Source organism: Varanus komodoensis, unplaced genomic scaffold (genome assembly GCF_004798865.1).
Source record: "Varanus komodoensis strain SLA01 unplaced genomic scaffold, ASM479886v1 scaffold1, whole genome shotgun sequence".
NCBI lineage: Eukaryota > Metazoa > Chordata > Lepidosauria > Squamata > Varanidae > Varanus > Varanus komodoensis.
The window spans coordinates 20,541,684-20,569,592 of record NW_025335268.1 but is presented as its reverse complement, the minus strand read 5'-3'; the positions used below and the strand labels follow the sequence as shown (position 1 = coordinate 20,569,592).

The following is a 27,909-nucleotide window of genomic DNA, read 5'->3' as shown; positions in this document are numbered from 1 at the left end:
AAGCAGTGAGCAGATAACTTAAATGCAGGAAATTTGACTACTAAATTGCCCAGGAAAAACCACATCACAACATTTTGGTTTGTGCAGCCCTTTATTAGCAACTAAAATAGAAGATATTTGTTGTACAACACGGGTAGTAATTTACTATATTGGAGTTTTATTATATTCTAATACAGGATCTTTTATAAATGCATTTTTTTATTAAAAAGCTTCCACCCTTTTCTGTTTACGACTTGCAAAACTATTCTGAAAGCAGAGTACATGTGCACAGGTCTGCAGAGTGCAAATCTGGGATGTGGTAAATGCTTTACATGTTGTATTTGCAAGGACCGTCTGCCACCATATTGTTATAGCCATTGGTTTTTAGAAGTCACAACATTTTGACACCAGCCTTCCTTCCCTTGTCCTAAACAAGAAAGCATTTTAAAATGAGTTGTAACTAAGGAAGGACTACACCTACTAGAAAAAAGAAGAGTTCTATTAGTTTGAGGTTTCAGTGTACCCAAAGACCAGGAACTGCATCTTTGTAAGGGCAAGGCTGGGACCCCATTGAGTGTGCAGGTGTCATCCCTGAGTAGTCAGAGGTTCAATGGACCATTAATGCTCCTGCTGCGTAACTCACTGAGCTGTCCTGCCAGTTTCGACACTGACTTGACTGAGCATAATTCAAAAATGAGAAGGTCATGTTCATTCCATTCTTCTGGAGCTCTGTGATAGCCTAGATGGGAGAAGCCAAAAGGTTCATGTTTTTATTAAATGACTTGTGGCAGTGCTTTGACATGTTACCATCCATAACAAACACTAAAAATGCATCTTCATTTATTTAGAAAAGCTGCATTCTGCTCTACTAACATAGGGAAAGCTCCTCGTATGCATTTTCAGGCGGTCGAGATCATTTTTCAATGTTTCCCAATGCAAAATTCCAGCAAGCACTCAAGTGAGTGATTAGTTTGTGAAGAAAGTATACAAGTAGAGAAGGACTCACAGCTGAACAAATTTATTTTCTTAGTGCTAGAGGCAGGAACTGCCAGAGCCTCAGCTTCCTGTTCTAAGGAATAGACACTGGCCTGGTTTATACATAACAGCAGCCCGGAATATGGACTGAGAATGACTTGATTCATATTATCACCACTATTGCTAAAGACAAAGCAATCTGTGGTATGCCAGACCATTTTGAATATTCAAGTCACAACCACACATCTGTCTTCCGAATGTAGGGAGAATATGCAAGGTTAAACATTCCAGAGTCTGTTGTTGGGTTATGTAAGAGTTGCTTAACTGTCACATAACTCACAGTCCCTGGTTTTGGAGACTCAAATTACAAGTGCTGTCTGAATATCCAGACTGGCCACCAGCATGTCCCACAGCCCACGGTGGCTGAAATAAGCCAGAGCAGGCTGTTTGGTCATTCAAACAGCCTCTACCAGTTGTACCTGGTTTGTGAATTCAGGAAGAAAAATCATGGTTTATTGTTAGGCTGTGAACTTTGGGCTGTTCATGGTCAACAACATACAGAGTGGGTTTGCATGTCACACTAACCCATTCTGCAAATAAACCATGGTGGGTTGTCTGCAAAACAGCCCACAGGATGGCCCAATCCGGATGCTCCCAGTATGTATTCCAGGGACTTTGCAGAAGAACATGTCACTCTAACAATCTAGAGAAAGGACATTTGTAGACTGTTTTGCAACCCAACTTTTGTGCCCCATGCAACCCCAAGCATTGTGTGTCCATTATTTACTGCTGCAACATTGAAAATGAACTCTGTTCTTCTCAGCAGCAAAGAAGCGTACCAATGTTGCACAACCTGTCATAATTGAAAGCCTTAAATGGGTGTTTGCTTGTCTCAGAAAAGTAGGAAAGGAGGTTTTGCAAGGGTCCATAACCTTTTTGGACTCACAGTCACCTTTAAACATTGGAGAAACTACAGCAGGCACCACTGCAAAATATATAATCACTGGATTGTTGCTTCCACAACTACCTGTTGTGTCAATTGATAGCAGACTGTGCCTTATTTCAGCTAAAATCCTTGCTTTAGGTCTGATGGATAATAGCACCTCTAACAAGGGATTATTATTAGCTATTATTATTATTCAGCTAACTGATGGCAATGCAGTGCAGCTACTGCTTCTTTTAGATATATTTTGGTGACATCCAGTAGTATTTGCAGGAGATTATTACACAGATAAATTTTGTATTGGAAGAAGCTTTAATATTCACTGATACACACACTCTAAAATGTTTTCCTTGGTTCATGGAAATTAATAAACAAAAGAGAAATGAATGTTCTGTGCCCTTAAAAAACTGATGTTACAAAACTGGAAGGATAAACACTCAGCTCCTAAAATGTAGCATGTTGAGAACCTTACAATGCTTTTATAATGTGGCACATAAACCCAACTTCAAATAGATATTTATTGGACATTTGGTCTGCTTTTGCTGAAACCTAATTATAGTTGCTACTGTATGCATTTTATACAAATCCATGTATGTATATTAAAAAATATTTTAAGAAATTTAAATTTGCAGGTGTCCATGTGTGGCACACTCAGGTTCCCTTTGTGGGTGCTGTTGTAGCTGCCAGTGAGTGTTTGGGCACCATGTGGAACAGTATATAGAACAGTGTACATTATGGTAGCCAGGTTGGGAGGGATGACATATGAGGCGAGACTGAGGGAACTGGGTCTGTTTAGCCTGCAGAAGAGATGATGGCAAGGGGATCTTTTAGTGACTTCTAGGTATGTGAGGGGATGTCATGTGGAGGAGGGCTGTGACCAGTTCTTCCCTGTAATGGAGGGCAGGACCCGTTCCAATGGGGCAAAGCTCAAGGAACCAGGCTTCAGGTTGGTTGTCAGGAAGTACTTCCAGATGGTTAGGAACCCTAGGATATGGAATGGGCTTCCAAGGGAGGTTGGTTGAGAGCCCATCAGTGAGGCTGTTCAAGGAAAAGATTGGCCAACCACATGTTGAGGATTGCATGAGCGGAGCCGGCTGGAGCTGGGGGTCAGACCAGATGGCCTGGGAGACCCCTTCTGACTCGTTTTCCTTCTATGGCTACTAACTGGAGTTAATGTACGGGCAATGAACACTGTGAGTAACAAAGAAGTCCATAAACGTTTCAGTGATTACAGGGTACAAATCACTGTCACCATGGCTGGCAGAGATATATTAGTTTATGTAGACTAAGGAAACAAATGTGCATTTACATAGGGAACAGTTTCTCTCGTTACAGTTTTGTTTTGTAACTCCAAATGTACATACAATCCTGGTACTGTGAAAGACAACTACCTATCTTATTTTGACAAGAGAAGGGTGCCAAACCATGTGTCCTTGACAGACATATGGTCCCCACTCCATGCAAAGAGTACCTACAGGAGAGGACTGATGAAATTGAGTATTAACACCTACTGCACTTGCTAAAATCTTTCTGCAAATACCCACAGAGGAATTCTTCCACCCCTGAGGATATTTACTTCTATGTGGCAGCCTGGCTTATGGGTGTGTGTATTATTTTTAGCTGAGAATGCACTGGGGGGTTTTTAAACTTTTTTTAATTTTTATATTATTATTATTTATGTATGTATTTATGTACGCTCTGTGAGTCGCCCTGAGGCTTTGTTGCGATGGGGGCGGCATAGAAATGTTATAAATAAATAAATAAATAAATAAATAAATCTTTAGTTAAAATATGTCTAGACCCATCAGGTTCCTAGAAACCCTCCCAAAGTAACCCTCATAACTGCAAGAATACAAATTTATTTCATCTTTATACCATCCAACAGCTGAGGATGTCTGGATGGTTAACAGAAGTTTAAAAACACGCAAACATAGTAGGAAAGAGGCTCTTAAAATCACGGTGGGGGCATATGCAGTCTTTAGTCACCATAACCGGTGATGAGACAGGAGCAGGTGCAGCCTTTACATGCTCCTCCTCCTCCTTACTGAGAGGACCTGAGATGGACTAAGCAAGAGGAACCTCCTCATTATCTCCCACCTGTGAATGAAGATTACAAGGGGATTCTTCTCCCTGCCTCCTCCCCTAGCCCCAAGTAGCCTTTGGGACAGGGTGGGGTGAACAGGACCCATGCAAACTGCTCAGGACTCAGCCGGCTTGATAGGGAACCTCCAGAAGCCAGAACTTCTCCACTGCTGTTGACAGTTTGGGAAATACTTGCTTCAAACACAATTTAATTGCACTTACATTTAGTAAAACACCAATGGGATGTCTTCCACATATTGTATTATGGTATTTCTTCAAGTAATTACTAAAGGACACAGGGTCAAGTTGCTCTATAATGCTCATACCCTATAAAGAACATAAAGGTACAATCAAGTGTAAAGTTATTACTTAGGACTACATTTATTGGGAAAAGGCAGGCTGCTTACCTGTAACTGTTGTTCTTTGAGTGGCAATCTGAGCATTCACACATTTGGGCTGTGTGCCTGCATGAAGCCTGTTGTCAGGAAGATTCCATAGCTGAGAGTGCTCTGGTGGGACCCCTCCCTTACCCCCGTGTTCAATATATGTGGGAGGAGTTCCCACCCATCCCCTCAGTTCACCCTTGTGGCTGTAGGACTGTGGGAGGATCATATTGACTGAGTTCAACTTCAGTCACACCAAATCTAGGTACAGAAATATAAAAATTCCACATATTATTTCATATGGGAAGAGGGGGAAAGTTTAGAATTTGACACCGAAGAGTGGTTGGAGGGTGCATTGTGTGAATGCACAGATGACCACGTGAAGAACAACAGTTATAGAAGAGACTTGCCTTTCTTCTTCTTGGTCACTGTACATCACACATATGGGTGATTAAGAAGCTTAAATTAACCCCCCCCACACACACACATACCTTCTTCCTCAGAGCTACACGGGAGCTTGGGAACAGTGGACAAGCAGGTCGCAGGCAGTACCATGGCCAAGTTGCTCCTCCCAAAGCGATGAGTGGGGTGTTCACCTGCACATGGTTGCAACTTCCTGCTTGGAAGGCCATCCGTTTATTGGGGTGGCATTGCTTGACAGGAGAAGGCAATCAAACGCCACCTGCGCTGTCTTCCATGTAGTCCTGTACAAGCTTGGGAGCCACATATGACAGGACTGCAGGCAGTACCACAGCCAAGCAGCAGGCCAAGAACCGTTGACCTCAAAGTCGGTCACCCTCCTGGGCATGCACAGGGGGGATGGCCATGGCTTCTCACGTGGATGTTCCTTGTTTCTGTTCTCAGCAGCTGGGGCAGGTGGGGGCGGGCAGTGGCGCATGGAGGGCAGTGGTGGCCCAGTATGCACCACAGAGGTTTAGGCCCAAGTGGGAAGAAGTGAAGTGAGCAGTCCATGCCTGCACTGTCATAGTGCTGCACTGGCAGTGCCCATCCCGGTCCTCAGGGCTACAGGGGGAGTCAAATCTGCATGAAGCCCTTGGAACTAGCACACCAGCTGGCAGGCAGTGCTGGCCACTGCCACCACTGAAGGAGTCTTCTTGCCCCTTCAAGCCTTGCTTGTTGCCATCTCCTTGGCTTTCAGCCAATTTGGAGGTGCGGATAGCCCATGGGTAGGGCCAGATGGAGGTGGCACAGACTCCTCCGCTTTCCTAGCCAACTCAGCAATGCAGATTAGCCCATGTTTAGGGTCACTGCTGCAGGAAGCATGGGCTCCTTGGCTTCATTAGCCGACTTGGGGGTTGTTTTAAACAGTTTGTGCCTTAATCCAAGGAGAACAAGCGATCTGCCTCATTTATTCATACTTGTTTCAGATGTATGCCCCAGGCAAATAAGCAGAATGAATGTCCCTCAGGCATACGTGAAAGGAAAGTAGGAATTAGCAGATGAAGAGTAAAGAAGGAAGTAAAATTCCAAAAAAAAAAAAAAAAAAGGGAAAAAGACTTCCCATGGCACCACAGAGGGTGCTGGGTGGGAACTCTTCCTCCTTATAGCAAACACAGGGTGGGCGAAGGGTTCCTGCCAAAATGCTCTCAGCTATGAAATCATCCCAACAACAGGCTGCACACAGGTGCAAAGCCCACATGTGTAATGCACAGAGACCATGAAGAAGAGCATTTATTTTATGGCAAGCATTGTTTTCCAATGCTTAATTATTTCTTAGAATGTAGGAAGAAAAGTTTAAAATAAACTCCAGTGTTACACTGGTTAGCATTACATTTAATAGTTAAAACTACATTGCTGTGTGTTATTAATAAAGAAAAAAAGTGAATTAACAACAGTTTAACAAATTGCTAGAAAACAGTGATTCTAGTTGTTCAGCTATCTTCAAAATCAACAGAAAGCAACAGATCTTTTAGACCCTTATCAGTACCATTAAGAATTTTTCCCATTGCATTTTAAGTCCAAACCCAAAGTAGCACTCCATGATTAAGTGACAAGGTTTATGCCCAATATAACTGAAAGATTACCTCCTATCAGGGAACCTACTGTAGTCTCCAATAACCATCTGTGAGGAATCTGGTTTGGGGGTAGCAGTCCACTGAATTTCCTCAGCTCAGCTTCCCAGATTGTGGCCTGCTTTCTCTCTGCCCTAAGTCCACCTTGTGCCAAAAATCTGTGTGGGAATCTGACAGGAAGTGAGTCCAAGTAAGTCTGTGAGGCCAGCCCACACATCTGCTGCATGAGTGGAGTGCGGCTTCTGTACCAGACTTGTGGGCTTGGCATACTTTGCACAAAGGAGCTGCTGGAGTCCCAAAGCATTCACGGACTAGATCACAACTTAACCCGCTTCCTGGCCTGGGCCAAGTGTGGGAAAGAAGCCTGGCAAGTCCAGATTCCGGCCTGTTCTTCACATCCCTAGACTCCAGGAACAACAGAGACCACATCTTCACAACATAATTTGTAGCCACTGGATACTTGCTGAAGTACAGGAGCCCTACTAAATTACACCAAAAATCTGGTCTACTTTTTGCATACTGTGACACAAATACTGCTCCCCTGGATTTTGGAAAAAAATCATTTATATATATTCACACTTGCACAAATTCATAGTCCTGGAAATAAACAAATCCCCCCCAAAATTCAAATCCCCATAATGTATTTCACACTTTAACCCAGAGGAGAAATGTACTTTTTTAATTCTCGTGCAAACTGTGTTGTAAAATTATGGGAAATAAAACTGGTCCATAAGTCTGCAGCTCTGTGTGACTTGGAAAAGCTGCCCTGTTATGGAAATAATGGGTCAGATTCTTAGAAATTTGAACTTATCTGAGGTCTACATTCTAGCCTTGTTTCCTTCAGTGGCCAAGTAAATGTTCTTGAAAAGCACACCTACATTTTGTATCGACTATTTTTATTCTGCTCCTTAGCTAAAAGGCTCACACAGTAGCAGAACCACAGTCTTTGCCTGCAGGTTTACAATATAAAAATGACACACAAAGAGAAAGAGAGAGAGAAGGAATGGCCTTGTGTTTGCTCTCCTCTCCCTGCTAGAATAGCTGCTGGAGAGTAGAGCTGAAGAAGGAACATTCAGGAAGGTGGTCTTCAGTAGGGCTGGGGGAATCTCTTTTATTATAGCTTATTGGAATGGCAACTGTTGGTAGCAGCTAAGAGGGGAGGATGGCATGAAAGCAACAGTCCTCCCAAAAAGTATTTTCCCAGCACCTAATATTCACTAGTACAGAAATTCTTTATATTTAAAATCTTTTAAGACAGCTTGAAAATTTTAATTTGGGGATTTGTTTTTTTAAAATAGTGGATACATCCAATGACTGTGAATTCCACAATGCAGCCGGGCTTTGTATGAAATACTACTATTTTTTCCATTCTGAACCTAGTTAAAATAAAATTTAATTAAGCTGTAAGAGTAGTACTGTTGAGAGAATGAACAAGTAGTAGTTCTGAAAATTTACAATAGGTGATGATGTGCAGAGGGCTGCCTGTTGGCAAAGCCTGGCAAATACCCACCCCTGGGCATTACTGTTCATAGGCTGCTGGTATGTTTAACTTCCCATTGATTTCTATTGAGAGCTCTCAAATGTAACCTAAGACATGAGTGTTTTAGCTCACAAAAAGAGTGTAGTGCATATTCACCCCCTTTGTGGCAAGATCCTTGTGGTTACTTTTGAGTACTAGTATTCTGAGGATGAATTCTCACCTCTGCACTTGATCCTGAGAATCTACCACCTTAGAAATTTGAAAAAAATTCAAGACACGCATTTACTTAATTTTTGCAGAAATTCTAGAAAGCGTGGGGGCAGGGGGGATGACAAGAAACAACACAGGCATATAGAAGATATGTCCCTGTATTGTTTCCTGCTATGGTTTCAAAATAAGACCCCCAAATAATCTAAATCCTAGCTGCTTTGACTTGCTTTTAAAGTCCCCAAACTACTTGTGAAGTACATCCAAGATCTTTGGAGCTGAGGTAAAACAGAAAGAGCTAAGAATCCAAATGGCAGTCAGAAGAGTACTGGGGAAAATGGTGGGAGCCCTGCCTCCTGTTTCTGCTACAGGGAGTCCAACGTCCACCAAAAAAGTTGAGCTAAGCTAGGGAAATCTTTCCAAATACAGGCACCACATAGGCGCAGAGTCCATATGTGTGATCCACAGAGACTGCGAAGAAGAGTAGCATTTTTCCTTTCAAGCTGAAAATTGAGCTTGTGCTTCCTGCTTTTTTGCTGTTCAAGTTAGGAAAGTACAGCCAAATAAAAAGTCAGTACAAAACACGTATGACTAAATAAATCTGTGTTGCCTTGGAGGAAGGCTTGTTTTCTGGGGAAATTCAGCTGCCACACACACTTATAATCTCTATTTTAGCATGCACAACATTGAAAATAGCACATTCTTTCAAAACTCTTGAAACAAGTTACATTTTCACAATGAAGCTCAAAACTATTTATAGCTAATAACTCAGGGAAATGAGAATGCAGTTAACCTGTAGTATATGATGATCTAGTCAAAATCAAGATGCATTTAACATGTTCAAGACAAACTAATTACATAGTTAGTAGTTACGACATTTTACAGTGCTTACACTTACCATTTTATCTAGGTGTTCAATGGACCTATAAATCTCTCCTTGAGACTCATCATAGTAGCTATATCTGAACCGCTGACCTTAAGCAAAATAATAATTCTATGTAACTATTTATCCAGTTTTGTTGATATACTTTACTCATACACAACTACTTTACTCATATACCTGAAACCTTTCCTTTTAAAATACTGGATATCAAGAGGAAAAACCAAAAGGGAAGGAAATGGGTAAAGGGATAGCAGGATGAAGGAAATCCTCACTGTTCTGTTGTATATAAAATAAAAATAAATCCAATATACTTAACAAAAGACCAAAATCGTATCAGGTTAAAAGTAACTAATATGAAGATAAAAACTGAACTAGAGTGGCAAATTGGAAGGACAAAACCACATTACTGAATCTTTAAGCTATCACTATTCACTGTACTGCATTGTAATAAAACCATTCCAAAGAAGGCAGCAATTGACTATATTAAAAACAGTCTTAACATGCAGATACACTCTCTATTAGCACTTTAGAAATATAGTGTGCTCATACATTAAATACTTTTACATTATTTTATAGGAATGCAAAATTGTGGTGGATGAACTTTTGTTTTACATTACTCTGTAAAACTGCTATGGGATTATCAGAAAAGATTATCTTTTTTAATTGCTAGTACTAAAAATCCCATTTTCACTTATAAGAAATACATTCTTGCTGTCCTGCCCTAAAGTATAGTTAATCTATGGCATTTGCTGCCACAGGAAGCGGTGTTGGCCACCAGTTTGGACAGCTTTGAAAGGGGATTAGACTCATGAGGGAGGAGGCTATCAGTGGTGACTAGGCTTGCAGGCTATGTGCTACCTCCTTTTCCAGAGATGGCATGCCTGTATGCACCAGCTGCTGAACAGTTTGGGCAGGCAAAAGTCTTGCACGAATCCTGCCTGCCTAATCCTATGGATCAGCCTTCCCCAACCTGGTGGCCTCCAGAACCATTTGGACCCATGGGGCTACTGACTGGGAATTCTGGTTGTTGCAATCCAAATTTGTCTGGAAGATACAAGATGGCAGAAGGCTGCTGTAGACAGCTGGCTGCCACCATGTGTATGGAATGCTGAACTAGATGGACCATTGGCCCAATCCAGCATGGCTTCTTCTACATTCTTAAGTAGCACGGATACAGGTGCCTCTGGTAAAAATGTGAGAAACTTTGAGATGACACAGAAGACAGGAAACAGCAACTAGAAAAACACTACCATAGCTCAGATGTGCTAGCCATTTTACTGGACCTGCAATTCTAACCAAGGTAGAAAGTAACAAACATGGATAAGAGTTCTCTGATATAGGTTTGCAGTGCAAGTTCTGAAAAAAACCTTTATGAGCCTTTGCAATTCTTAATCATGCAGAGTACTTGTTTTCATTCAGAAAGAAAAATATTGTAGTATATGAAGAACACATCAGGACAAGATGTTTAATTCTTAAGAGCTTGGGTGTGCTAAGCCACTGTCATGTCTTTCTTAAGTATGATGGCCCTAATTCTGTTATTATGACCCACCTCAATATAAAAGTGTACAGAAATTCATATATAGCTTCAATTTGGTCAAGCAGTTTTGTCCAACTAAACCATATTTTAGTTTAAAATAGAATTTTGGGAAGGGGTACATGCAAATATATGCAATAGGGGTTCACAACTATTAACATGATGTAACTTACCCCAATGACAAAAGTCAGAGGAAACCACAAAGAGATTACAAGGATCTGCTAAATATTTGCTGAAGAGTTTTCCAAATTCCTGTTCTTTTGTCTCACTCAGTGCTCCAACCAGGACAGGAACAATGGTAAACTCATCCTTATGGCTTAAGGGGGGGAAAGAGAAGCTTGTATTTGTAAAGATTCAGTATATGATCAGTGCCCTGCTGAAACTTTCCCACATCCATCCTATTTGAACTGCTCCCATACTAAATTTTCTGTCTTGTAGGCCCTCTACCTATGTATATAATGGTGCACACATTCAGCTATCCATGAAGGACAAGACTGTGAATTTGGAACTTCTAATTAATCACTAGTATTTTTAAAGTATCACACATTTGTTATACTTTCCACCAAACCGTTTTTGAATGTTTGTACTTCACCAGCACAATTTAAGTAACTTTTAACTAAGAAAAAATGTCTACTATAAGAAAGCACAAAAGGTGTTAATTATGACCAGTCCAGTACAAGTTCTTTTCTGCATAGTAAGCATTCACACTAAGTCTTATCTTCCTATCAGAAGTAGGTAGCCCAACAGTAAGAACTTTTATATTCCACATAAAGGAAATTAACTGTGCATGAATCAGGTAAGGGATTAATAAAAGTATTTAAACAACTGAAGCACTGCAGCATTCCAAGAGAGGTAAAAACCCTTGTGAAAATTTTTGGGATCAGAGTAGTATGGGTTTAACGGAACACTGATTACACTACTCTTATTTAAAGCAATTGTTTTGCATTGTCTCATTAACATATAAACTGATATAATTTTAGATATAATTCTGTCACAAAAGACCTGGATTTCCTGCAGCTGAATAAACTACACAAACTGAGCACTGCATGAGCCTGACTTCTACAGATTTTCCTAGATCCAAGGCTGCTAACACCCTAGGGGCACAGGAGAAATGCATTGCTCTATTCCAAACTACAGATGTAGGTAGGGGAACAATATATATAATTCTACCTATAATGCAACGTTTTAAAGTCAAGGTACCTTTCCATGGCTTTAGCAGTATAAGGCAAGTGCATTTCAATACTGTGTTCGTCTTCATCTGTTTGCAGAGACATGCGTTCAAACATTCCTGTCTTCCACAGTTCTGCATAAACTGAGCAATTTCAAATATATTAGAATTACTAAAAATAGGAAATGGACACAACAACTGAACAAGTAGCTCTCACTTTTACAGTGCAAACTTCCTGGTTGCATTATTTAACGCAGACAGAGTGAATATTCTCAAGTCAATTTCACAACCTAAAAATACCAAACCATACATTTGCTTTAAGAGAAAACACTATGAATTGAGACTAATAGTAGTAACCACTAGATAAAGGCTAACTCCAGAATAACTTATTAAAATTAAAGAACACTTTTGGGCAATATTTATTTATGGGATGAACTGATCATTGGCTCCACAAATGGCAAAACTGATTTTTGATTGTGCAGGGTATTTTAAGTATGCACTCTACTTTGTAGGTACCTGAAAACCCCAATCAGTTCTGGATTGTTTTTCTCAAACAACCTTCACTAGCATTAGTTCAAGATACTAGCTTAGACAGCAACTTGAATTCTAGGCTCCCAGTTGAGAAACTGGATTCTGTATAGTGACTTTGATTTTCCAATTCTGCATGGTCAAATTAGTTTAGAAAAACAGACCTTTTTTTGATGATTTTTTTGTCAAAAAATTATCAATACACCCCTTGTGTTCTGTATTTCTGTAAAAGTTAGCCTTGAACAAGGACATGCAACTACGATCCTCCAGATGCTTTAGTTCACAACTCCTGTAATCATCAGCTATGCCAAGTAGTTCTAATATGAGCTATACATCTAAACACCTGGAAGGCCACAGTCACCCATTCCTGGCCCAGAAGTTAATGCTTTGCAGTACTTCCTGGTCCATATCATACATTAATGCTGCCAACATTTTATGTGAAAACATTTAAAGGAAAGTCAGTGAAAATGCAAGTCCACCACAAGAATAACAACTAAGTTAAACTAGTTCTTAAACTACTAAGTACTTGAAGAGTTCTGTACGTATAATTACCCTTTTGATCAATTCGCAGATCATATAGAGGGGTTCTATATATATCCACACTGGAAAGTGCACATCGAGATAGGGGCACATGATGGGAAGGCCCAAGGATGAAGATCCGCCGTCTGATGAAGATGAACAGAAAAGAAGCAATATTATTCAGTTCCTACTCCAAAGAAATAGAATATTGCTATTTTCTCAATATTTGCATGTCTGAGCAAAAGGTTTCACAACAGAAAGACTAACAAAGGATCACAATAGAATGCCTGGCTGCCCCTTGAGATCTGCGGGAGAAGCCCTTCTCCGGGAACCCTCCGGGAAAGAAATTAGGAGGGTAGGTACCCGGAGGAGGGCTTTCTCTGCGGTGGCGCCCAATCTATGGAATGCGCTCCCCAGAGAGGTCCGCCTGGCGCCATCGTTATTTGTTTTTCGGCACCAGGCGAAGACCTGTTTATTTAAGCGTCATTTTAATTGTTAACAATATTTGCTTATTTATCTGGCCAGGGCGACTTCTTTTATATTGTTATTTATTTTATATTGTTAATTTTATATTGTTATTTTTGTATTTTATTTTGCATTGTGAGCCGCCCTGAGGCTTCGGCAAGGGGCGGCATAGAAATGTTTTAATAAAATAAATAAATAAATAAATAAATATCCCTCCTTTACCTTTTACATTATTTTTGTAGCAAGGTTATTCTATACTGAATTACATGGAAAGCCGTGTGTATGTGAAGCGGACTGCATGTAACCCGAGGTGACTAAATCCATTAGTGCAACCAGAAGAGCAGTGCTGATAATGTTATAAATTGCCTCTTCCTGCACAGAAATGGCTTCATGTACATATGCATATTTGAGTGGTTTGGATCCTAAGCAATTTCACATCCTGTTGCCAACCACAACGAGGGAAGCTTTTGCAAGAATGGTTTGTCAGGAGAACAGAGAAGAAACGGGCACCATATTTTGTTTTTGGCACAAAGCCTCACAAAGCATTAAAAGATGCCTAACATTTATTTCATCATTTAATTTGGCCCTCTGCACTAGTGACTGGGGCAAAGTTGCAAGCTATCTCCATTGGACTGGATCCAAATTTGGTCCCTGCAAATGGAAAGTATTCTTCCACTTGCAGGAGGAATTGGGATCAAGTGGAAGCTCTACACTGAAGGAAAGCCACACAGTAGTGTTATCTGCCAGTTTCTCTTTTCCTCCTGTACCTCCAGTGCCACCTCCCAGGAGGGAGGATTCACCAACCTTCCCTGGGTGGGGAGGGGAGGAGCTGGCAAAAACCGCCACCTTTCTTTTTTACTGCAGCATCAGCGGAATCCCCCTCAACACAATTCAACGTCTAACCCATTCTCTTCCTCACACTGCTGAACAGATAACCATCTTTGACAAATCCAGTTTTACCTCTATATAAAATAGCACCCCCTTCTTTTTTTGTAAGGCAAGCAACTAAGCAAATCAAGTTCTGTCCTACTTGATGGCACCTTCTAGAGTTACTTACGTGATTGAAGGATCCACTTGTTTGTAAGCATGAGCTGCACAAGACCCACAGTACGTATAACCTGCATGTCTACAAAAAAACAGATACAATGCATAAAATTAAGACCTTGTATAGAAACAGAGTGCTGGCAGTTAATGTACAGAAATATCTTGTGAAGTTGTGAAGGAAGTGACCAACAACAGATGTTGAGATGTTCATATGATACTTGAAAAATGCAGTAGCAGTCTACCCAACTGGTACTTTAAAAATCAAGGAAACTGTGGACAGGGACGATTGAATAGACATTGTTTACTTGGACTTTCTAAAGGTTTTTTTGATGAAGTCCCTCACAAAAGGTTGCTGAGCAAACTTAGCAGGCACGCAGTAAAAGTGTGTATGGGGAGATCTTTTTATGAACCACTTGCTGGTTAAAGAACAGAAGAAAGTCAGTGGGAGTAAACGGCAATTTCTCCCAATGGAGGGATGTAACCAGTGGGGTCCCTTAAGGTTTTGTATTTGGACCAATACTTTTCTATCTCTTCATAAATGATCTGGAATTAGGCATAAGCAGTGAAATGGCCAAGTTTGCTGATGACACCAAACTATTTAGGGTGGTTAAAACCAAAAGGGGCTGTGAGGAACTCCAAAGGGATCTGTCCAACTTGGGAGAATGGGCATCAAAATGGCAAAAGAAGCTCAGTGTAGGCAAGTATAAAGTGAAGCACGTTGGAGCAAAAAGTCCCAATTTCCAAGTATATACTGATGGGATCTGAGCTAGCAGGGACTGATTAAGAAAGGCATCATGGGGTGGTGGTGGACAGCTCAATGAAATTGTCAGCCCAGGGCACAACTGCTGTGAAAAAGACAAACTGCATTTTAGGCATAATTAGGAATGGAACAGAAGATAAACCTGCCAAGATTATACTTCCCTTACACAAATACTTGATGCCACCACAGTTTAAAAAAGAGGAGCTTGGGCAGGCAGAGGTCTTGTACCCATCCTGCTTGAGGGATCCTGTGTACAGCTGGTTTGCTACCATGTGAACAGGCTGCTCAACTAGATGGACCCCTGGTCTGATCCAGCATGGCTTTTCTTATGTTCTTATGAGCAACTCCACTTAGTGGATGTGTACCCAGCAGTGGGCTAGATCCACCCTGCCAGCCTCCCCAGCCAGCCCATCAAGATCTCTGCCCCTCTCCAAAGACAAGCTTCCTTAGCAAAGGTGAGGGAAGCCAATACTACTGGGAGCTGCTGTGCCAAGGTGCCTAAGTGGGAGCTATCAAACGCTTCATTGTCCCTCACTGTGAGAAAAGTGAGGTCGAAGTGTTTCATGAGCTGCTGCCACAGCATGGTACCTAGAGTATCTTACAAAAGATTCCCAGTGAAGATCTTGAGGAGGAAAGTTTAAACCTTAGCAGTTTTTTAAAAGAGAGTTGCTTTGCTAACCTGTTTGAGTTCCATACTGTCTAGCAAAGTAGGAACAGAGTGCTATTTATTTTGCTAGCCCTATACAGGCAAAGGTGAACTAGCTCCCTCTTCACTACTGCTCAATTGCTTCTTGAGTAGTGACCTGAGGCTTTGAGGGATAGTTACAAGTCTCCTCTGCATGTATTCCTTAGCCCTGCTGCTCAAGAAAGAGATGAGCTGAAGCAAAGAGGAATCTGTGTATGAGAAAGCAGGAGTGTGTGTACAAATGAGTTAATGAGTGAACTTAAGTCCTGTTGATTTCAATGAAACTAAAGTGTGACTACCATTCTCTGGATCCAACCCAAGGTTAGACAGCCACAGATTTAAGAAAGTGGCACCAAAGAAATCAGATGGCCCCAAAGAATCTAACCCTGGGATAAGGAATATTTTGCTTCTCCCCCCCACCCCGCCCACATTGGCACAAGCTTGGCTTCCAATGTTAAAATGTGAATACTTTAAGAAGCCCTTTCTAAATGGTGAATGTGTGGAAGAAAAAAGCCAGAAACAACTTACGGTGCAATAATGGCTCTAGCAGGTCTTTTTGTAGTCTGTACTTGAGAAAGCCAACCTTCTAGTTGCGCACTCAGCTGAGGTCCTATAGAAAAAGACAGATGTTTAAACAATGGCAGAAGGACAGACCCATCCTCAGATTTTCTTGTATCATTTTAATGCTTCCTTAGAGCTTCAAAGGTAGTATATTTAATAGTGCTAATTTCATTTTTAATACGAACAATACTGGTATCTTACAGAGTTGTGACAGAAAAACTAACTAATGAAGTGTTAAATCAACTGAAAAGCTATTATGCAGCCATAGACCTTTTGAGTATTATAGCAACCTTATCCCATGCTGTGTGTACTGAAAGAAGGGCAAGAAGGTCATAACTGTCAAACCATAATTGTCTCAAATTATTATTTGTTGCACCCATTATAGATTCTGTAATTTTGACTTGCTGGAAAGACTAGTGACAGCAGAATCTTTATCAGCAGGAGACAGACATTTGGTGCAATCCAAATCATTTTGGCAGTGTTTGTCAAATTTGTATTCTATGATGTAGCTATCAGTTTGAAACCTACATTTTATTAATTCATGTTAGAACAAGGACCTATTTCAATCAGAATGAAACCATACACATCAGTAACAAAGCTGGTGAAATACCTCCTTCTTTACTGTTGCTCAGTTCTTTCCATTTAGCTGATCTGATCTATTTAGCTAAACTGTTTGGCTAAAGAACAGCACTGCAAATATCACAACAGCATGAGCTAATTCACACAACATACCACAGCTCGTAATGGGTTTCTTTAACACACAGTGAGCTGTGGCATCCACAGGCATCATTTTGCATATTCAATCACTTACCAGGAATTGCTGTATTCTACAAACTCAGCTATCATGGGTTAAACAATCTTCACATAACTCATGGACACAATACAACCCACATTCAAGGCTGAATGGCACTGAAAAACTACAGGCTGCTGTATTATGTAAACCCAGGCCTGCTAGCAAACAATGGTTTGTAAATCATGAACCACCCATGAAGAGAGCCTATAGATTGATGATGGGTCACAAACTGATCATGATTAATAGCCTAAAGTTTATCACAACCAGGTTTTATGCTAGCAGGACCCACAGTGGCCAGATTCACATAATTCAACAATTTCTGTTCCTTGCAAAATGGTGGCTGGCATGTACTGTAGCCTCATGTAGAACTAAACAATCCACAGGAGCCCGTCATGTTGCCTAGAGCCATTTTCACATCCCAGTCCAGCCCCATGAGCCACAAGTTTATTTTTTAAATGGCATCCAGAGTGGCTACAGACAGGGATGCAAAGATCCAGTCAGAATCCAGCAGTCTTGTGCTTGGTGGACGACTTTCCTGCATTTGGCCTTGGCCAGGAAGCAAGCTGAGATCAAATCCATGAATACTTAGCAATGGCAATGGACAGCTTCTTTGCACAAAGTTCGCAATTCTTTGCACAAAGTCCACAAGTCACACATGTGGAAGAATTGTGCTTGCACAGTGAGCACACAGGCATGTGTATGTGCAAGCAAGTCTTGCAGACTCGCTTCCTGCCAGACATGTACAGGAATGCTTGGTGCAAGTGGATGCAGGGCAGAGTCTGGGAAGCCAAGCTGAGAAAATCTAAGACTCCCACCCTTTCACTTCACTAGCTGCACTCAAAAGGATAAATTTAGTTTTTTAACAAGCCAATTCTGATCCTTCAGGCCTTCTGTAGCCATATTTTCCTTCGGTTTTGAAAAATGCATTTAAAAACTACATTTTCAGGGGAAAGGAGGTACACACGTAGTTTGTGAGCTCTACCCTGCCCATCCCAGTATATGAAGAGTCATCTTATTTATTACTTTGATTAGGCATGTTAAGAGATTACATAACAATCTTAAATCATGATCAACATATTGGAAGAAGGGAAGGGGTGTCATGGCTGTCAAATCATTACTGCCTTCCCAAGTGTCCTACCCATCAGAATTTTGACTTGCTAAGAAAAACAGTAATAGCAGAACCATTATCAGTGGGACACAGACATCTGGTGCTGCCAACCATGTTAAAAATGTTTGTCACGCTCACATTCTATAAAACAAGGTTAACATCGTATTTTCCAGCCATGTTCAGAACACTGTTTTCAAACAATAGTTTGGAATTAAATTTAAGCACATGGTTACTGCCAAGAACATGAAATGGAGAGCCAACAGGATGCCCCGTTTGAATACTATGGTTAGGAGAGGGATCTTCTATCCACTCTAGTGTGGACTTGAGAGCCATTTGTGATGCAAAGCAGGAAGGAATTTCATGCTTATATTGTGAGCCAATGGTGCGCCTGGGTAAAGGTCCGCCCTAGGGTCTCTACATTTGATTTATACTTTCACATTTATTGTTAGCGTATACAAGCATATATACCATGTTCACACAAAAGCGTTTTCATGCTAAGATGATGTAGACTAATTGGACATTGCTCAAGGAGTGAAGCCTGTTTCATTTGCAGCAGTGGCCCTAATGGATATGAGTAACAAGCCCAATAGAACCCCCCTACCTTTGTTATCTCAAGTGTTAGCTCAATCCCATAGAAAATATGGGATTATCTGCTTTAAGGTTTAGAACTGCTTTTACAATTTTGGGGTACTGTTGCTATAACTGGTAAAAGTAGAGCTCATCTTGTTAGCTGCAATAAGTTTGTTTTTCTCCCCCAAATCCCCAGAAACCAGCATCATTTCTAGGACTCTGGGGTTCCTAAAAGGGTGGTAACCTCTAGTGGACAGCTGCCAAAGGGGACTGTATTGCCACTTGTAGCATAGGAAGAAAAAGACTACCATCATCACAGGTAAACAGACTCAGAGCCTGGGTAATTTTGCCATTCACCTACTAACCCCTTCCACAATTGTAAGTTGACAATCCTCAGTAAAAAGATTTTGACCCAGCATTAGCATAATTAATATTTTCGTAATGATGGAACACACACAGTGACCCAGTTCACATGTAACCGAAGGCCAAGCGCTAAACAACCCACAGACTGTTGTGCAGGAGTGGGAAGGGAATGAAATTCTTATAAATTATTTTCTCTTTTGGGATGAACAAAATGCTTTTTGATAGATAGGGCTGATGTACAACTAGCAAAGGCTAGGCCCTGAAACAGGATGTTCTGAGGCAAAAGTAATCTTGGATCTGCTAGATCCTAAATCTTTCCATTTCACAAGTAGCTTCCACCCCAGTGAAAACTACAATTGGAACTGAAGCAAGTGTGAGGGAAAGAACCAAGAGAGAACTCTCTGGGGAGAAAAACTCCATCTTCTGGCAAGTTATTTGTCAATTTTGACTGGTGAACTATAATTTCACCACCACTCCAACTGAGGATACCTCTGCTTACTAAGTAACTTAGATTGTAATCTTAGATGCATTTCCAAATAAGCAAACCCAAGCAGAGTGGAGCATGCCTTTGAGAAAGCTGTGTAAGGTGTGCTGTCAGTATTTGCCATAATGTTCCTATCGGACCTTTAAGACTAGCACATCTACTGTGAAATGAATTGTTATAGACAACTATGTATTCCATCAGGTGAGCACAGCCTCCTTCCAAGAAAAGGTCATGGCATAATGTGCTAGTACTTTCTATGTGCTGGATCTAGCATAATCAAATATCTAAAAAGTTGAATCTTTGGGAGGGGGATTTTTTTTCCGGGTTTGGGGAAAAAGGGCCCACCTACTGCCAGCACTAGATTTGCACTTGCAAAACTTTCCAAAGGAGTATCAGTGTGGATCTACTCCTCTCCACCAAGAGACACATTTAGGCACCATTGTAATCCCATCTGAATGTCCAGTCTTTGCAAAGCAATGTGCAAGCTTGCAAGACAGCTCTAAAAGTTTTCCCTGTCATGTTATTAACCAGTTGTAGATACAGCACAGCAGAACAACAGGAGAACTAAAAACAGATTAGGAGACTGATATTGGGGGACAGGTTAGATACACAATGGACTTCAGCTGGGAAAAGGCACTTAAATATTTCAGCAGCAGTTAAACATTTAAAATAGGTGACATCTAACACCTGTGGAACTAAATCATATGAGATAAATCTTTCCCAAGATTGCTAGAGAGGTTGTCAGGTCAAAAATACTTTATTCCATATGTAGTGGGCTTGCATACATGAGCAAATATTTTGGACAGCTATTTTCAATTATATTTCTCAAGTAACAAAACAAACAGTTCATGGCACTCTATTAACAGCTCCTCCCTCTATTTTTAATGATGCACAGAAACAGTTGTTCCATGAAGACCTACTTTCACTATTACTAACAGTGGCAAAAATTACTTTGGTGCAATGCTGATACACTGTGAATGGATGGCTTCTGAAAATCTGAAAGGTGGCTATTGCAGAAACATTAGCACAACATAGTTGAAAAATGAGAGAGATAATCAAGCAGGACTGATTCTTGAAAACATGGTTCCCCTTCATTACATACATTAACACAGGATCGACAGACTAGCAATGTGCAATCTTTTAGAAAGGTGTTAGTAACAAGGCTAATAACTGAAAAAAGTGATCCAGCTCAAAATGAATAGGGCAAGTGTATGCTCCAGGATAACTATCCTAAATACACAGATATAGACATACAGAACCTGTGGTGAATAACCTAAAACAGGCCATGAGTATGGATATTATTGTTACCTTGCATTTTTAAAGTAAAATACTTGTTTAAGGAAAAAAATCCATTTAAGTTGCACATTACAAGAGTATCAGCATCTAGAGTACAGTTGATCTGTGAATGCTTTAGAAAGAATTTAAAAACAAAACCTAAAAAAAGTCAACAACCACCTGTAATTCATGTGGGATGATGCAGGATAAAACAACAGTATAATCTCTTGGGGGAAAAGCTAGATTAGTTCCAAAACAAAAAGATACATTTTTTCTGACAGTGAAAACTCTGTAATCCACCCCACCTGAAATGCACTGCACAGCAACATTCCCCAACTTGATGTCCTTCAAAAACTTCAGAGAGCCTTTTTGGCTAATAGGGCGGGATATAAACCCAATAAACAAACAAACTTGGACTACAGCTTCTAACATCCCTGATCATTGACTATGTTGGCCTGGAGTGATGGGAATTTATGTCCAGGAAATCTGAGGGTACCAGGTTGAGGAAGTTTACTGTAGAACTTAAAATCTAATAAAAATTAATCAAATTCAGGGAGCAATGGCCCTGAATTTAGCCTAGTTATGGTTGGCCATACCATATTACCAGAAATAAAGCTGAAGGGGGTTTTGACTTAACCCACCTTTAAACTTAATTTCATATATTCCCATAATAATGTATTTATAGTGAAGAGGTTCAAAATAAAGTACTTAAAACTCTAACTTAAGGCCTGGACACATACCACAATGCCTTAAATTGATGTTTGAGAAATCTAATTGTGGTTAAAAATTACAATAGATGTGGCATTATGCTGCTTCAACACAAGCAATGGTTAAATGCTAATCAGATTTTCCACTCTTAACCAGAGTTTGAAATGAGTTAATCTTGGTTAATTCCAACCAGATTAATAATGACAAAGAAATAACAGTAAATGACTAGTAAAGTTAGACCTGCACTGATTTGAGCTTTAGGGTACAGCAACAGTCCAACAGTATCCTAGCCAAGTGATTATTTTTCAAGGTTTTTTTTCAGATTATGATCCAAGCAATTCACTTCATGACTCATAAATACAGAAACATTCATACACTGAACATGCAGTTTGTTTATTTTATTATTTGAACATTTATGTCTCACATGGTTAAATGAAACGTTTCCAAGAAGGATCACAGATATGCCTGATAAATACCTTTATGACAGTTACAACAGCACATTTCCAAGTTAAATTGCAGAAGAACCTATGAAGCTTTGGATATAGCTTTTGCCCTGTCTGTTTATGATGAGTAAGATTTACTTCCAGGCAACCAGAGAGAGGAGCTGAAAATTGGAAGGATGTGATTAATATTTGTATGTGTGGAAAGCCAAGCTAGTATAAGTAAATTGGAGGCTTGGTTGCACAAACTAGAACATAATGTAGATCAGAATGAGACAAATGGAATTTCTGAGATCTCATTTTTGATCTTCCAAACATATAAAGGAAGGAGCAGGATTGTAGCTTGGGGGTCATCCTGAAGCCATCCTTGTAACAAGCCTAGGGCTGAAGAGGTGTTCTGTGCCTATGTGGCACAGAGCACCTTCCACCAGTTTCAGCAAGGATAACCTGGCTTCAGTAGTCTATGCTTTGGTAACCTTCAAGTTAGACTACTGCAATGCAATCTATGTGAGACTGCCCTTGAAAACTGTTCAGAAGTTGTACTTTGTGCAAAAATAATCAGGCTAATATATATACTCAGACCACCTAGTCTCAGTTAAGACTAATTCTTGCCTGTCTCCACAAGTTGCCTATATGCTTCTGAGGCCAATTCAAGGTGCTCATTTGAACCTATACAGCCCTACACATCTTGGGGTCACTACATTTATGCATTTATTTATTAAGGATTTTAATATACCTTTCTCCCAGTTCACTGCTTTCAGTACCTGATGAAACAGCCCAACTTGAATCGATGATCTATATCTAAGGCAACCCCCAGGAGAGGCTCAGAGGATGACAATAGGGAGGGGGAGCTTCTCATTAGTTCTCCCACATTATGGAATGATCTCCCGATTGAGGCCTGCCTGGTGCAAACACCATTATCTTTTCTGCACCAGGTTAAAACTGTCCCCTACTCCCAGATATATAACAACATGTGATGGGACCTGTCAACTGTTTTAACAGGTCTAGCTTTTTTAATAAAATTCTTTCAGTCATTCAAACTGTTTTATATTATGTAGATTAAATTAAAGGTTACAAATACCCTGGTAAACAAGTATGTCTTGGATCAAATCAAGGCACAGGCTTCACTAGAAACAAAAAAGATCAAACTGAGGCTATCATACTTCAGACACATCATGAGTAGGCAAGACACACTAGAGAAGGCAGTCATATAGGGCAGTCGAAAGAAGAAGAAAAGGAAGACCAAAAATGATATGGATTGAATCCATAAAGAAAGCCACAACACTGAAAGCCCCACTCACTGAAAAGCTGAGTGGGGCTGTTATGGAAGGCAGTCATTCATGGGATCATTATAAGTCAGAGATGATTTAATGGCACATGACAAATATTGAATTTTATGTTGTATCTTGCTGTACTGAATTTTATTCTATTAGCATTTTATTATGTATTAGCATGACTGTACTTATTTTCTGAATTGCTGTGAACTACTATTCACTATTGTTCAAAATACAGAAATAAAATAAATTTCATATTTCATACATTTGACTTATCAGCTCCTCTTCTGCAAACTAATGCAACATGTATTTCACACACTGTTTAACAATGTATACTATTACATCTGTGAACAGGAGAATTCCGCCACAAAGTGTGCTTACCATATAGCAGTAAGACTTGGGAAAGGTTCTGGCTAACTATAAGCCACGCTCTGGTGTTGGCTTATGGTTAACAAGTCAGAGATTTTATGTCATACAAACCATGTATGGATAGGCAACTCAAGCAGCATGCACAAGTGTGCTGTCCATAAACATTATATGTAAACTAGGTCTATATATGAAGCAAATATATGCATGAGTACTGACGTGTACGAAAACATGTAACTTTAATTCAGACAAGGCAAGAGAAATACAACAGGCATTTAGGAGTTCTGTTTAAAATCAAGCCATCCAAGAGTATCATTAGAATCAAGAGTATCTTTCCTCACAGGTCCTTATGTCAGTATATCAACTTGACTTTTGTAATCTTGGCAAAAAACAGAACGCAGTGAGCACAATCATATTTGTAATGTTACAGGCAAGTAAAAGAAGAAATTCATCTCAAATTTAAATATGCCAGAATATAAATCTGATCAAGAATCCTTTTATATGAAATATTCTAAGAAGTTGTTGATCAAGACATTGTTAAAAAAAAGCTTACAAACTGATTAATTATTAATAATTGTTTAACAGTGCTCTTGGGAATAACCACTTTACTTCTCTTGCATTCATTAAAGTTACGCTGAATTGGTACAACTTCTTTCACCTTCTGGACTTTTTGTCCAACTTGATAATATTTTCACTATGAGTATGTATATTTGTCTACCAACTGAGGATAACAGTTTGTGCATCTGATGAGGGCTCTAGTCTATGAAACAGAAAGTATGGGGTTGAGGCACTCCATTATAGTAGTGTTGTGTTTTAGCAGTTAATTAAAATTTGCTACAGTAAACTGGGGTAGCATATACAAGTTCTTTTTTTTACTGTTAAACTCATGTCAAGTTCTGTAGAGTAAGCAAGAGACCCCAGCAAACCGGCCAAGCCAGCTTGTTCAGTCTTCTTTGTCTTGCTGCCAAGTCCTAAGCATAGGGAATGTGTTTATTCTGCAATGCATCCAGCAGGTTTGGCCACTGTATGAGTAGGATGAAATACCAAACCATTTAAAATCCATTTGTACCTTTCCCCTCATCATTTTAGACCACTGAAAATTAATACAGAAATATACACAATTATAAACAGCGATGGGCCTAATTTGTGCTTCAGTTGCCATTTGATCTAAATTAAGATGGTGGTGGTTTTAGACCTTTCTCTTTTCCCTGATCTCCAATATAAAGCAGGTGTGCCAAATTTTTAAAAATGCATCCAATGCATCATTTGAATTATACTTAGACAAACAATGAAGAGATAATCCAGCCTAAAGCTCAACTATAGCTCCCCAAAACATTCATTTGTATAAAACAAAATTAAAAATGATACTGATAATACAAAAATCAAGTCTAGAGATTAACAACCATAACAAAATATTACTACTCCTATATGTAAATGTACATGCTGGTGGGTTTGCCACCCACCCTGTTTTCTTCACAATAATTCTACAGTGTAGATGGGGCTAAGAACTACTGACCCAAGATCACCCACAGTTGAATAGGGATTTGAACCTAGTCTTTCCAGTCCTAGTTTGATAATGTAACCAACACACCACACCAATTCACAAGTCTTAACTAGCCAGGGCTTAAACAAACCCTGGGTAGCCATGAATGAACAACAGCAGATGAGTTTGTTGACTCCCTGCAGCTTTCACAGAAGTAAACAACCTGTCCGGAGCTGTTCCCCCCCCCCTAAAATTCCAAGTTTGGATGTCACAGACAAAACAGGGAGAGTATCCCAGGATTGTTTAACTCAGCCAGACCAGAAAGTCAGAGTCAGCATGCTCACTCACACTTCATTCTCAATAACCCATCACTTAGCAAATCATGGATGTTGCGATGTGCAAACTGTGCCACTAATGCCCACCAAATCTCTGGATTTCTGAGGCCAAGCATGCAAAACAATTAAAAGTGACTCTCCTGTGACTACCTACCAGATAACTACCACAGTAGCTTACAAGCTGTATGCAGATGAGTATTCTTGATTTTAAAAATGCAGTTGGCAAGTCATAACTGAATCAGTGCAGTATTTATACACTTGTCAAACTTCTTGCACTCTAAAAACCCATATGCCAGATGAAGTAAGTGTTAATTTCATTTATTTCTCCTTTCCTTGGAGCGTTTTTGTTTTACAGAGCTGAGTTAAGTCTTTGGCTGCTGCTTGAAACACACACAGGGAGAAATTCCATCCTAGAGATTGTATGCCTTTTATCCTGCAGAGGGCAGTTCTGCAAGCAGCATTTCCTCAGTGGACTAGAAGAAACAAAGAGGGGAGGGGGGAAAGAGAAAGGACTGACAACTGGTCAAGTTCCATCTTTTCTCATTTTAGATGGTAAGACAGAGCAAGTGACTTCCAGAAGCACCACTACAACGTTCCTCTCACAATTTCCGTATATGTATGACTTTAAAATGCAAATGTCGATTAAGCAAAGGGTAGTGGGGGCGGTTTCCTACGGCACATACAGGCATTAAGTTCTTGATTCTCCTTAAGAGCGTTGCATAGAGTCACTTTTAAGAGTTACGTTTTCATGATTACCAAAATTGATCTTCTGGAGATGCTGTAAGATGCAGGGCAAGACAAGATGCCTAGTAGCCACAATTACAACTGCTGTGTTCCCATAATCCATTTCTTTCCCCTCCCCCACATTACCCTAAATGACCCCTTTTCATTCACACACTTCAGATCACTGTCGATTCTTTAACTCAGCGCTAAACCACCAGGGGATTCTTCTTTCTAGACACCTTCCCTAAAGGCACTAAAGTGAGGACATAAAGAAACACTGCCGATCTTTTGGAACACCCTTTTTTCAGGCGCTGTCAACCTTCTGCTAAGCCTCGGCAGGCTCAGCAACTCACTGCTGGCCCGATGGAAGAGGAGAAAGAAAAGGGGCACAGGCTGAAAGCAAATGGAGGTTCTAGAAAAGGGCCTCCGCACACCAGGCGGAAAGTGCTGATTCAGTCAAAGGCCCACCAGCCTGGGCGAAAGAACGGAAGGAAGCCTCTTCTGCAAAACCCACGCTAGCCTCACTGATCAACGCTGCCACCCTAAAGGCAACAGGCACCTCCTCAGTTCCTTTCAAAGCACCCCCAGGCGGTTTCCCAACACATTCTTTTCTCGCCCCACCCGCATCAAGAGTTTCTAAAGCCAAGGAAACACATTCATATGGCAGGGTCTCGTGGCACCTTAAAAATTAACAAGCTTCCAGAGCAATCCTAGATGTATTTTCTCTCGAAGTAACTCCCAACGAGTTCAATAAGATTTGTTCCCCGATTGTGGCAAAAACGTCAATCGAACGGAGCCCCTTCATCAGATGAAAGGGACTCTGGGACACAAAAGCTTATTCCACAATGAATCTGCTCATCTTTAACGTGCCCAGAGACTTTTTTTCCCCTCGCTCCTTCAACCCCGGATTTAACGCGAATTAGTTAGCCGAAACACTCTTTCCCCTCCTAGAGCTAATATCAAAGAGGCTTTCATGCCTGGGAGGTCGAATTTAGCCCCTTCCGACGCACAGAGAACCTCATTGTAACAATCCCGTGTAGGCCACCGGGCGGTTCGTTATTTGGGATTAATGCAGAATACTGAGTTATTTCAAACATTTCAAAATCGCGTTTCAGCAATAAGTAGCTTCTCAAAGCATTTCATAGCAATAAACAAGGGCGAGCTCGCTAGCTGTAATTCTGCCTTGCCCCGACTGAACCTCCTAAAGCGTCGCCACTCCCCGACACCCCCTCCAGGTCCCCAAAGAGAACCGCCGCCCATGGAGGCTTGTGACCCAGCCTGTACCTGAGGCCGTGTACCAGCTGCCGGCGTGGCTGGCCTCCCGGCAGAGCACTCGGTTGGACATCTTGGTGCCTGAGCCGCCTATGGTGTTGGGGGAGCCGGGAGTGACAGGAAGGGGGCGCGGGAGACGAGTCCAGCCGCGGCGGCGTTAATCCCCCTCCTCCCCCGCCGGCAGAGCCAAAGCCCCCGCGAGGGGGGTAGCGGCGCTGCCGGAGGCACCGCGGAACCGGCTCCCAAGCAGGGGAGAGGTACACGGTGAGGAGCTGCAAACTGATGGACGGGGGGGCGCCGGACTTGGGAAAGGCGGCGGCGGCAGCGCAAAGCAGAGTTGGGGGCGGGGGACAAAGGCCAAGGCAGCGACCGCCGCCCGGGCGAAACCCAAAGAACGAGCGGCAGCCGCCGGGTTTGGCCTAACTCGGCTCCAGTGGCATAAGGACTACACCAGCGTGGCTCCCCATTGGGTAAAGGGAAGCAAAA

The 27,909-nt window shown here is 41.0% G+C and overlaps 1 protein-coding gene across 2 annotated transcripts; it reads right to left on the bottom strand.

The window, feature by feature from the left end:
• Positions 1–72: 72 nt before the first annotated feature.
• On the bottom strand, positions 73–27,834 carry MEMO1 (mediator of cell motility 1). 2 transcript variants are annotated; one of them, XM_044419201.1, is made up of 9 exons: positions 27,436–27,834; positions 16,197–16,278; positions 14,237–14,305; positions 12,748–12,860; positions 11,700–11,811; positions 10,673–10,815; positions 8,981–9,057; positions 4,202–4,306; positions 73–718 (listed from the first exon to the last, which is right to left on the bottom strand). In XM_044419201.1, exons 1-9 carry the CDS (start codon positions 27,494–27,496, stop codon positions 587–589), a joined length of 894 nt encoding a protein of 297 aa, XP_044275136.1. In that variant the 5' UTR covers positions 27,497–27,834; the 3' UTR covers positions 73–586. The 2 variants fall into 2 exon arrangements, with proteins under 2 accessions (XP_044275136.1, XP_044275141.1); XM_044419206.1 differs by lacking the exon at positions 10,673–10,815 and having other exon boundaries at positions 27,436–27,460.
• Positions 27,835–27,909: the final 75 nt, after the last annotated feature.